The sequence below is a fragment of the Hipposideros armiger genome, unplaced genomic scaffold (genome assembly GCF_001890085.2).
Source record: "Hipposideros armiger isolate ML-2016 unplaced genomic scaffold, ASM189008v1 scaffold_1486, whole genome shotgun sequence".
NCBI lineage: Eukaryota > Metazoa > Chordata > Mammalia > Chiroptera > Hipposideridae > Hipposideros > Hipposideros armiger.
In genome coordinates this window covers 223116-235572 of record NW_017732836.1, presented here as the reverse complement: position 1 = coordinate 235572, position 12457 = coordinate 223116, and the positions used below count along the sequence as shown (strand labels likewise).

The following is a 12457-nucleotide window of genomic DNA, read 5'->3' as shown; positions in this document are numbered from 1 at the left end:
GTCAGACCCTCCAGCGGGTGACGTGAGCCTGCCGAGGCTCAGCCTCCTTCCCGGTGAAATGGGGATCACATCAGTCAGCCTGCTGTGCGGTTTAAACTGGAACATGTATGTCAAATGTATCACGTAATTCCTTAATACAAATTAGGTATTTGGTATTTATTAGCTTATTCTCCAAGTGGTCTGTGATCCACAAAGCACAGAAGTGGGGTGTGGGTAGAGAGGAGTCATAGAATCCTCTCAGAACATAGTAACAGTGATGGTCTTTTATTGGATGTGACTCTTTCTCGTGTTTAAGCACTTGTATGTCTGTTACCTCACTTGATCCCACGACAGTCACGGCGAGTCAGATCACATTATCATCCCTCCCAGGCTCAGAGAGGTGCAGTGACTTCACACGGCTTCTAAATAGCAGAGTACAGATGCCCCAGTCCTCCCTCCACGCCGCACCAGCTCCGGCTAGACTTCCTTGTTTCAATATCTTATTTTTTAAGAGGAAAATCCAGAGGCAAAATGACGTGGCTGAGCTCATGGAGCCATAAAGAGGCAGAATTGGGGAGTGGCCCTTGCAGGGAGACTGGGAGGGCATGAGGAGGAAGGTCCCCCCTGAGATGGCTAAAGGGAGCCCCGCGACGAGGCTGACAGCAGATACGATGGGGATGGGGCTTCCGAGTGATGGGGGTAGGCAGCACTGAGCCATCCCTCGGACCCGCGGCAGCGTAACGAACGAGCTTGTGAAGGCAGTGGAAGGGGCAGGCTGCCACCATGACCAAGGACTGTCAGCACCATCCTCCAGATAGCTGAACTGTCCAAGCTCAGGGTGGGCTGTGATCAGGGGGAGAGGGACCTGTCTTCTGGGCCCGCGGGGATGGAGAGGTCTGGAGCCAGCTCAGCTTGTGAGGCCTCGGGTAGAAATGCTAAGGTGGACTGGACCTTGTGACGAGGTGGGTAGTGTCAGGGGCTTGGCCATCCCCACAGGCTCTCACCTTCTTTTCTTCGTCCTCCCTGTCCTCAGGTACCTGTGTGACAAGGTGGTACCCGGGAACAGGGTCACCATCATGGGCATCTACTCCATCAAGAAGTTTGGCCTGACCTCTAGCAGGGGCCGCGACAGGGTGGGCGTGGGCATCCGGAGTTCCTACATCCGTGTCCTGGGCATCCAGGTGGACACAGATGGCTCTGGTGAGTTGGCTTTGGGACCCCGGCTTGGCCCTGGGCTGAGCCCCCATCATCTCTCCTGAATTATTGGGCCTCCTCCCTGGCCTCGCTCCTACATTCCCTGTTCTACACAATCGCCATGGTGTGTGGTGCTATTGTAACTAAAGACACCACATCGCTCCTTGGCTGAGATGGTGGGGTCACCCCTCCTCTCTGCAAGATAGAAGACTTCCCAGGGGCCTCCAAGGGCTTCCACAATCTGGCCCTCTAGCTCCTCAGAACCCCCACTCTTGCCCCTCCCTCAGTGCACCCTGGGACACACAGGCCCACTCCTGAGGGGGAGTCCTGAGGTCTCTGCCTTCGCTTTGTGCTGATGCTCGTGCTGTCCCGACTCGGAGGTCCCTGCCCTGAGGGGACAGTGGCTGGAGCAGCTTCTCCCTCACGTGGCACTCGGCACCCTCCCTCTCCTGCCCCCTCCAGGCCGCAGCTGTGCCAGCACCGTGACCCCGCAGGAGGAGGAGGACTTCCGGCGCCTGGCCGCCCTCCCCAACATCTATGAGGTCATCTCCAAGAGCATCGCCCCCTCCATCTTTGGCAGCACGGACATGAAGAAGGCCATTGCTTGCCTGCTCTTCGGGGGTTCCCGAAAGAGGTGGGGGTCCAGGCCCCCCAGGTCTGGGGAGGGCATGGAGCCTTGGCCCACAGACCGACAGCTGCCAGATCGTCAGGGCTTGAATACCCTTCATTTTCCCAGGACCCTTGGCCCAGCCAAGCACCTTCCCCAGCTCCCGGACGCACTGTCAGCTGGCCGGGGACTGATTCATGCCCTCCTCTCCAGAGAGACCCCCCGACCCTGGCTGGGGGTGGATGGCGGGGGACGGCAGGAGCAGTGGGGAAGAACTCAGGGCTCAGAGTCAAGACCAGGGATTAAGTCTCACCTGTGCTACTGATGTACTGTGTGACCTTGGGTGAGAGACACCACCCTCTGAACCCAAGTTTCCACATGAGTAAGACAGGTGAAAAACCTAACAAAGGGCATCACGTGTCCTTTGAAACTATAAAATAATAGAGATATAGAAAACAATATTACTAGCAGCTACTATTTACTGAATTCTCACTATGTGCCAGGCCTTCTTCTAAGTGCTTTTGTGGGTCTGAAACGCAGTCAGTTCCTGTGAGAAAGCTAGGATCACACCCATTTTATAGATGAGGACGTTGAGGCATAGAAACCGAAAGGGACTGGCTTTCAGGCACCTGTGGGGCCGGAGCCTGTCCGCATGGTGCCCACTCCTCTGTACCGTGCATAGCACACTGGTGGCTCTCCGCCTTCCTTTCAGCTACGAGGGATGCTTGTGTAGCGGATGCTCACTGTGTGTGCCCAGCCCCGAGAGCCATTTTCTTTGACCCTCTCCTCCCTGGGAGGCAAGTTACCACACAGGCGAGGCTAAGCTGGGTAGAAACGTGATCTCAGCCCAGAGCCCCTGCCTCCCCATCTGCTCTGAGGCTCCTGATGGGTCGGGAGGCTGACCAGCCTGAGCCCAGCCCTCGGTGGAGTCTTGCCTTGCTCACATGTCTGTCCTCCCCTAGGCTCCCTGATGGGCTTACTCGCCGAGGAGACATTAACCTGTTGATGCTGGGGGACCCGGGGACGGCCAAGTCCCAGCTGCTGAAGTTTGTGGAGAAGTGTTCTCCCATTGGGGTGAGTGTCAGGACGAGCTGCTCTTAGTGGCCGCCCCAGCAGGGAGGAAGGCTGCGGGGCGGGGCCACCAGGTCCCCAGAACCCCTTCGGTGGGCAGGCTCACCCCGACTCTCACTCTTCTTGGCTGTGGTTGGGCCCCATGCGGAGGGGAGGAACAAAACCAGCAGGTGGGTGTAGGTTTGGGGTGGCGGGCAGGGTGCTACACTGAGGCAGGACGGGGCTGGGTCCAGCTTGGCCAGTCAAGGGCAGTAGACCTTGAGCAAGTCACCTCAGCTCCCTGAGCTTCAGTTGGCCCATCCGCTCAATTTTAACATTAATAATAGTCATGGCTAAAGCCTAGGGCCAGGCACTGCTTGAAGTGCTTGACACACATTTACTCATTTAGTGCTCACCACAGCTCTGCGGTAGGTTTTGTGGCCCATTTATAGATGAAGAAACGGCTACAGAATAAAGAATCGCTAAGGGTTCTTGGCCAAGGTGCCACAGCTAGTAAGTGCTGCACAGGGATTTGAACCCACATGTCTGGTAAGCTGTGGCCTCTGGTGATGAATGTGACTGGGGACCAGAGCAGGGTGAGAATGTGTGGTCAGTGGGACAGGTGGTAAGGTGGAGGTGTGGCTCTGGATAGACAGGACGTGTGCCCAGGGCTGTCCAGTAGACATGCATATGAACTGCACAGGTGAGCCACGTGTGTGATTTTCAATGTTCTAGTAGCAACATTAAAAAAGTGAAATAGGTAAAATGAGTCTGAGTGATAGTCTGCTTCACTCAGTATACCTAAAATATTATTTCCACATGTAGCTTAATATAAAGAATGTTAAGGAGGTACCTTACTATTTATTTCTTTTTAGCACTAAGTTTAAAATCTGTATGTATCAATATTTTACACTTAAGCACATCTTCATTTGGACCTGCCACAGTTCAGGGGCTCAGTGGCTGTATGTGGCACGCTAGTCTACACACACATGACAAGGGACTCGGGGAGAGGGTAGCTTTTTCCTGGGAGCCAGGAGCGCCCCCAGCTGTGAGGCCGCTGGAAGTGTGTCACTCCTGGGCTCAGTGTGCCCCTGTGTGAGTGGACTCCTGAGGGCTGCTTCACAGGGCTGTGGTGGGGCTCAGGTGAGGGATGGATGTGAATACCCCTCTGGGGTGAACTTCCAGGCCAGACTGGGGCCAGGGTGGCCTCCCCGTGCAGAGGGAGGTGCCCTGAGTTCTATACTCTGCAGCCCGCTGTGATTATGTGACACTGGGCAAGCTATAGCTCTCTGGGCCCTTGACTTACTGGGATCAGAGTTTGGAGCTGGAGCTGTGTTGGCCCTGACACCACCTCCGGTCTACCTCCCCCAGGTGTACACCTCTGGGAAAGGCAGCAGTGCAGCTGGCCTGACAGCCTCGGTGATGAGGGACCCCTCGACCCGGAACTTCATCATGGAGGGTGGAGCCATGGTCCTGGCTGATGGTGGGGTCGTCTGTATCGACGAGTTTGACAAGGTGATGCTGTCTGACAGGGTGAAATGTGGCTGAAAGGTGGGGGGCACGTGGTGGTCTTGGGGCTGGGGCGTGGCCTCCTGTGCTTGAATGACAGAAACCACCTCTGACTTGGAGACGTGTCTTCAGACTCTGGCTGTCACTGTAGGGTAACCGTGACCTCTCCCAGCCTCAGTTTCCACATTTGGAGAGTGGGGAGAGGTGAGCCAAGCCCACACAGTTGTCACCAGGATTAGATGTGACCCAGTTCTTGCCATTGGCCCTGCGTGGAGTTTGGACTTGGGAATGGTCGCTGCTGTAGCTTTGCTTCTGCCACCCCCTCGCCTGGGTCTGATGGGTGTTTCTCTCCCCCACGCAGATGCGAGAAGATGACCGCGTGGCAATCCACGAGGCCATGGAGCAGCAGACCATCTCGATCGCCAAGGTGAGCGGTCCTCCCTGGCAAGCCCGCTCGGCTGAGGTCCAGCCTGGCTCAGCCGTGCGCAGGGCTCTCGGAGCCCTGGGGCCAGGTCCTGTCTGCACAGGCCTCCGCCGGCGGCAGCAGCAGGCCTGGAATTATGTGTGTGTGCATTCATGTGTGATGGACACGTCCTGGGATTCTCTGATCTGTCATCTCCCCCTCACTGTCCCCTCTCAGGCCGGGATCACCACCACCCTCAACTCGCGATGCTCCGTTCTGGCTGCTGCCAACTCGGTGTTTGGCCGCTGGGACGAGACGAAGGGGGAGGACAATATCGACTTCATGCCCACCATCTTGTCCCGCTTCGACATGATCTTCATCGTCAAGGACGAGCACAACGAGCAGAGGGACGTGGTGCGTCGGGGGCTCCAGCCAGGCCTGCGGTTCTGGGGGCGGTGACCCAGGGGCTTGGCTGGAGGCCTGACCATCGTAGAAGGCCCGTAAGCGGGTAGCCAAGGAGCTGGCAGTTGGGAACTGCAGAGAGCATTGAACTAGGCGTGTGGGTGATTTGGGGTCAGTCACCCTCCCCCTGGGCCTCACTCCCTTGAATATAAAATGTGGAATTGTCATTTGGGTGCAAGTGGTAGAACCCCACGCAGTTCTGAGAGGAACTTGTGGCTTATGTAATGGACAAGTCCAGAGGTTTGAGGTCTCGAAGCCCAGCTGGATTTGGGTCTTGGTGTCATCAGGGCTCCTTCTGTCTCTGTCGCTCTGCCCTGCCTCCCGTGGGGGAGGCTTGTTCTCAGCATCTGCTCCCCTTGGGTTGCAGCGGAGGCCCTGGCAGTTTCGGGATTTTGTCTTAGCTGTTGACAGCACCCAGGGAAAGAGGGGGGCTCCTCCTTTCTGTGCGTTCTAGCCCTCCCAGCCCTTCTCTCCCTGCCCGCTCGGCCTCTGTATTGGGACCCAGGCTCTGGAGGACCTATAGGCTGACCCAGTGTCCCTTCCGCACCCCCCAGATGCTGGCCAAACACGTCATCACTCTGCACGTGAGTGCGCTGACACAGACACAGGCCGTGGAGGGTGAGATCGACTTGGCCAAGCTGAAGAAGTTCATCGCCTACTGCCGAGCGTGAGTCCCAGACGCAGGCCCTGTGGGGTGGGGCTGCCCGGCTCCCCTGGGGTGGGCGAGAACCCTGTTCCCTGGGCCTGCTTCTCAGGCGGGACCCCTGAAATGAGGCCACTCTTCAAGTTTTAGCTCTGTGTATCCACTCTGCTCCTTCCTGACCTTACACAGGTCGCTCTGGCTCTCAGCCTCAGTTTCCCCGTCTCCAAAATGAGAGCATAGGATTTAGGTGGTCTCGAAGACCCCGCTTAACGGACGTTTGGGGAGGCAGAGCAGTGTGGTCATTGTGGACGTGGGCTCTGAGCAGCGCTCGCCCGCACTGTGTGACCTGGGGCAAGTCATTGGGTCTTTGAGCCTCGATTTCCCCGGGTTGGTGTTTCTGTAAGGATTGCACAAGTGGATGAGTAAGTGCTTGGCCCAGCCCTGCATCAAGTAAGCCCTCAGTAAATGGTAGCTGAAACTTTAATTATGGTTACTCTTACAGATCACCAATAATAGTAACACAAAGAGTAATTCTGTGCCAGGTGTGATTCTGAGTGTTTTGTGGACAAGTGAACTTTAGCCCTCCCCCAAGCCCTATGAGGCTGCTGTATTAGTGGTCCGTTTTATGGATGGAGAAGCTGAGGCAGGGAAAGGCTAAGTACTTGTCCAAGGTCACAGGTAGGGGTTAGTGGAGCCAGGATTTAAACCCAGTATCTGGCTCCAGAGGCTGTGCTTTTAGTCACTATGCCAAGATTCTCGACATTCGCCTTAGTTGTCTCTTGGAGGGTAGAGGAATCTTCTAGTGCCCCTCTGACTGGCGGTAAATGCTGCAGCCGGGCGCGGCCCTGACTCTCCACCTCCACTGCGGTGATGGCTGGTGCAGTGCCCAGCAGTTCCTGGGTCTTCCTCACAGTTCTGAGCTCCTCATGGTCTTGGGGAGCTTCCTGCCTCCCTCTCGCCTCCATCTCCTCATCCTCAGGGGGCTTAGGTGACCTAAGGCTTCCCCTAAATCAGTGACAGTTGGACTGTGAGGGAGAGGGGGATGGGTCAGGGGTAGTTCCTGATGAGCCATCGTTTTGCCCATCCTCCCCCAGGGAGAGTGATGTGCTCCCGCCCCTGGACAGCAGTCACTGCCGAGATTCTTGTTAGCGTCACTGAGCATCACATCCTCAGATGTTTTACTTTATTTTGTTTTATTTTATTTATTTATTTTAATTGGGGAAGGGGAACAGCCAAGTTGTTGTCCTTCAATCTTAGTTGTGGAGGGCCCAGCTAGCTCAGCTCCAAGTCCAGTCGCCATCTGGTCGCCTGTTGGCAGCTCGTGGCCTCTAAGCTCAAGGTGCTGTGTTCAATCTTAGTTGTGGGTGGGTGTAGCCACCATCCCATGCGGGAGTCGAACCAGCAGCCTCGTTGTTAAGAGCACGCGCTCTATCCACTGAGCCATCCGGGTGGCAGCTCAGCTCAGGGTGCAGAGTTCAGTCTTAGTTGCGGGCGGGCATAGCTTACCAGTTGAACAGGCAACCTTGTTGTTAGGAGCACGTGCTCTCACCAGCTGAGCCATCCTGCCACCTGTTGGCAGCTCAGCGTCACTGGCCCATGTGGGAATCGAACTGGGACCCTGTTGCTCAGAGCTCGTGCTCTTAAGCAAGCTCTTAACCAACTGACCCACTCGGCCGGCCCTTTTCAGATGTTTGAGTAGAAGTTTGGGGTCTAGGACTACCGTGAGTCTGCTGTCTAGCGGGCCCTGTGCCTTGTGCTGGTGCCATTGTTCTGTACCAGGGGTCGGCAAACTTTTGAGACGGAAGAGCCAGTCCTGCCCCTCACAACAATTTAAAATTATTCGAGAGCCATAAAACAAATGAAATCACCATTATGTGAATAATGTCCTTTAAAAATTTTATAAATGAAACTTGATATGATAGTTTCATTTTCATTTTCAGTTTTACTTCAGAGCCACATGTACGTACCCAAAGAGCCGCATGTGGCTCGCGAGCCACAGTTTGCCGACTCCTGTTCTGTACAGTGTATGAGGCGATGCCCACCTCATGCCAAGAGCCACATGTCATCCAGCAGTAAGGAGGGGGCAGTCTTCGCTCCTGCGGATGGGCCTGGCTTTCTCCACTATTTTCTGACAGAGGCGCCTGTTTTTCTCTCCCGTTGTTGATCTCTGGCACCTGCCCATGACCCAGATTTTACTTATGTCTCTTCCACGTGATGCACCCAGTTTGTAAGCTGGCAGTGGGCTCAGGGCAGGGTGGGTGCCCCAGGATTCCTTCTGGCTCATGGCGGCCGCTCGCCACCCTCCTGCAGGAGATGTGGGCCCCGGCTGTCGGCAGAGGCCGCGGAGAAGCTGAAGAACCGGTACATCATCATGCGGAGTGGGGCCCGTCAGCACGAGCGGGACCGTGACCGCCGCTCCAGCATCCCCATCACCGTGCGGTGAGCAGGCGGGCAGGGCTGTGGCGCATGGACCTCGCGTTACAGGGCACGCCCGGCCCCCCAGCCAGGGCCGTGCTGACCGCACAGTGCAGGCTCGGCAAGGCCTGCTGGGCAGGAGGGGTCCTTTTTGGAGTGTAAACTGGGGGCTCCCTGACTGTTTCCATTTCTTGGTTTGTTTAAGGTTAGGAAAACCTAGAACCTCCTTTTCTGAATTCCATCTGGCTTCCCCCATAGCGGGGAAGGCTCGGGGGGAGAAGGTCCAGGCCTGGGAGCCAGGAGACCTGGTCCTTGTCTCCAGCCCACTGTGGCTGCAGGGAAATTGTTTTTCTTCTCTAGGCCTCAGTTTTCTTAGCAGCTCCTAACTGTCTTCATTGTTGTGAGTTTATACAGTTGAGTATAGTGATGAAGAGCTTGGATCTACCTGGTCTGAATCCTGCCATCAGCATTATTAGTTAGAAGTGGACTTGGCTGTATGTAATGGGAAACCCAGATAAAGTAGCTTAAGTAAATTGGAAGTTTATTTCTCTCTTAGGCAAACAGATCTGAGGGTGGGGGGTCCAGGACGGGTGTGATGGTTCCTTAGCGTCATCAGCTACCTGGGCTCCTTCAGGCTCACCTTTCTCCTCGTACTCCCAGATGGCTACTGGGACGTCAGCCATCACCTCTGCATTCCAGGGGGCAGGAGGGGAAGGAAAAGGAGGCCCACTTTTTAAGGACACTTTCTAAAACTCCCACAAAATATTTGGACTTAACTTATTGGCCACGTCTCAGTTACACAGGCATACCTAGATGCAAGAGGGGCTGGGAAATGTCTTTTAGCTGGGAGCCATGTGCTGGGATAAAAGTTGGGGTTCCATTGTTAAGGACATGCACACAGGTCATGGGGCAGCCAGCAGTCTCCCCTGTAATGCTACCACCGTGGGCAGGTACCACCCTGATGTCAGATGGGCTGAGCCAGCCTGGTGTCCCATCGCCCCCCCAGGCAGCTGGAGGCCATCGTGCGCATCGCCGAGGCCCTGAGCAAGATGAAGCTGCAGCCCTTCGCCACGGAGGCGGACGTGGAGGAGGCCCTGAGGCTGTTCCAGGTGTCCACGCTGGATGCCGCCCTGGCGGGCACCCTGTCGGGTGAGCAGACGGGGACGCAGCCCGGGGCTCCGTGGGCTGGGCGTGCGCTGCTTTTCTGCATTTGCTCTTCACCCCCCTTTTCCTCCAGGATGAGCAGCAGCTTCTCTCCAGACCCTTGAACACAATCGTCTTGAGTCAGTTCGTTATGAATACTTTAATTGTTGGTTAAGAACAAGAGTCAGCACTCCTGTTTGTTGAGCTCATACCCGTTTTGAATGCGTCCCAGCTCTTCCCCCTCACGTTACTTACAGCTGGCCCCTGGAAGCCAGTCTGGGCACTTCGTCCTTCCTCTTAGAAATGAGAAAACTGACACACACAGGCCTTCTCAGGGTGCCCAGGGTCACTGCTTAGCTGGAATGCAGGTCCGGCCCTCGGCCAGCGTAGGCCATACTGCCAAGTCATCCCGCCTGCGTCAGCCTCAGCCTTTCTAGACTTCTCAGGAGCACTGGTCACGTGCCAGGCTCTCGGAGGGGGGGGGGGGAATCCATTACCTCACCCAGCAGATGCTTCATAGTGCTTAGTATTTGCCAGGCGCTGTTCTAGGTGCTTGGAGTCTAAGAGTGAGCAGATCTCAAAGTCTCTGCCTCGTGCGTGGGGCTTATGTTCTGTGTGGGCAGAGACAAGAGCAAAGCAGCAAACAGATCCAGTTCAGGAAGTGAAAGTGCAGTGGGGAGAGGCCCAGCAGGCCAGGTGTGTGGGGGAAGGATGGGCGGCCGCTGTCAGGTGACACTGAGCGGAGACTGGCATGAAGTGAGGAAAAGTGACTTGGGGAAGAGCATCCTCAGTAGAGGCAGGCTGAGTGCCAAGGCCCCCGAGGGAGCAGGCTCGGCACATTCAAGGGCCAGTGTGGCTGGAGCCGGGGGAGGGGGAGTTGTCTGATCTCCCCTACCCCCAGCCTTGGTGAAGATGCAATCTCTTCCCTGAGGGGCTTCCTGTCATACAAGACAGTTGCTAATGGAGGGCTCTCTGGGATGCTGAGGGCATAGAGGACATTTGGGATTTGGGGCAGTGAAATTTGAGTTGGGCTTTGCAATTTGTGTAGGAGTTTGCCTTGTAGTTTGTGTAGGAATTTGACTCCTCATTTCTCAGTGGCTTCCCCGAGCACAGCCCCACCCTCTTATTCGCTGAGACAGGCGTCTGCAGGCCTTGGTTGGCAGGGGAGACAGCAGCAGATGGAAATCAGGAGCCTGCTGCTCCTCGGGGCACCTCACAGATGTTTCCAGGGCCTCCTGCCCTCCCCCCTTGGTCACTGGTGGGTCCCCTCCAGCATTCCATCTGAGGCCCATTCCTCTAAGCAGTTGTCCCTGCTGCCTGTCCAGCTGTGTGGGTCCACGTGTTACCAGCTTGCTCACAAGTCAGCTCATGTCCTCCCCCCATGGCTACTCGTCTCCCCAGAATCAAAGCAAAACCCAGGCTGTGGCCTATAGGGACCCACAGGACCTGGCCCCTGGACTGGGTTTTCAGCCAGTCGGGGGTGCCTGCCTCATGCGTTTGCACCTGCTGTGCCCTTTGCCTGGAGCACCCTTCCCCACACGCTTGCCTTGTCCCCTGACTTCAGGTCTCCGTTCTTCCGGTACACTCTTCCTCCTGTTTTCCCTTCTGAACCTGGCTCCAGCTGCTCTTTTTTGGGTTAGAGGCCTCCATCTCTCCAAGCTGACTGCGATCCCTGACAGCCACCCCCCATCTCCCTCATGTCCACAGGGGTGGAGGGATTCACCAGCCAGGAGGACCAGGAGATGCTGAGCCGCATCGAGAAGCAGCTCAAACGCCGTTTCGCCATTGGCTCCCAGGTGTCGGAGCACAGCATCATCCAGGACTTCACCAAGCAGGTGGGCCTTCCCTGCGGCCGGCTGTGGGGAGGGGAGGGTGCAGGCGGTCTCCTGATGGCTGCGCCTGGCCCAGTTCCCACGCACCCAGCACCGGCGTCCGGTTCCTCTTGTCCCGGGCCTCTTCCGTCATTCCTCCCCTTGGGGTAGCTTCAGTCTGGGGCAGGGTACTTTTTCTGTCCCATTAGGGGGAGAGAACAGGTGGCTGTGGTCCTGCTGGAACCACCCCGGGCTCCCCCAGCCCTTGCCATCTTCCCTCTCCCGCGTGGGGCGGGGCAGAGCCAGGAGGGTGGGCCTCCCCGCTCACTGGAGATGGTGCTCTTGACCCCATAGAGAAGAGCTGGCTTTCTAGATGCTGTGGAGAACTTATCATCTTTAAAATCTCAGGAGCAATCCTAGTTTCTGGTCTCAGCTTTCCTTTCACGTTCATCATCTCCTTTTGATCCTTAGAGCAGTTTTGTGCAGTAGGTGGTACCACACCCGTTCTATATAGGTGAGCAGACCGAGGCTTAGAGAGGTTTGGGGATGTCAAGAGCTTGGGTTCTAGTGTCAGATGGACTCGATTTAAGTCCCATCTCTACCACTTCACTTGCTGTGTGACTGAGTGGTGACTTAGCCTCTCTGTACCTCAGTTTCCTCCCCTGTAAAGTGGGATGGTCCCAATGGGGATGGGATGAGCTGGTGCACGTGAGCACTTTGGACAGCGTCTGGCACGTGGTCGCACTCAGGAAGTGTGAGTCCTTAGAACAAAGGAGGCGGGGTCTGACAGAAAGTTCCCTGTGAGCAGGGGGACGCGTGGGCGGGCTGGTGGGTGTCCTGGGGCGTCCTCGTGAGCATGCCCCTGCATCCCTTCTTCGTCTGCAGAAGTACCCGGAGCACGCCGTCTACAAGGTCCTGCAGCTCATGCTGCGGCGGGGCGAGCTCCAGCATCGCATGCAGCGCAAGGTCCTGTACCGCCTCAAGTGAGCGGCGCCCACAGCCGGAGTGTGGCCTCCCCTCGGCGGGCCTCCCACGCCATCTCTGTGAACTTCCCGCTCCCACGCCATCTCTGTGAACTTCCGCGCCCTCCTCCTCTCTGCCCCTGGAGGAAGGAGCCACCCCAGCTGCCTCTGGGCTCTGCCCTGGATGCAGGTCCAGGACATGTGCTTTTGGAGAGCATTGAGATAATAAAGTCATCTGTGTCTGCATGTGTGTGGGCCTCTGCACTGGGTGGCCTGTCA

General features: G+C 56.5%; 1 protein-coding gene across 2 annotated transcripts in view; it reads left to right on the top strand.

Moving 5' to 3' along the window:
- Positions 1–12424, top strand: part of MCM5 (minichromosome maintenance complex component 5) — a 19310-nt gene extending 6886 nt beyond the window's left edge. For both annotated transcript variants that reach the window (XM_019634060.1, XM_019634061.1), the window contains exons 7-17: positions 1013–1179; positions 1636–1807; positions 2743–2854; positions 4202–4345; positions 4701–4766; positions 4980–5156; positions 5759–5871; positions 8158–8286; positions 9269–9411; positions 11113–11240; positions 12102–12424. In XM_019634060.1, coding sequence (XP_019489605.1) covers positions 1013–1179; positions 1636–1807; positions 2743–2854; positions 4202–4345; positions 4701–4766; positions 4980–5156; positions 5759–5871; positions 8158–8286; positions 9269–9411; positions 11113–11240; positions 12102–12203 — 1453 coding nt within the window. In that variant the 3' untranslated portion in view covers positions 12204–12424. The remainder of the gene's footprint in view (positions 1–1012; positions 1180–1635; positions 1808–2742; positions 2855–4201; positions 4346–4700; positions 4767–4979; positions 5157–5758; positions 5872–8157; positions 8287–9268; positions 9412–11112; positions 11241–12101) is intronic.
- The last annotated feature ends 33 nt before the right edge of the window (positions 12425–12457 follow it).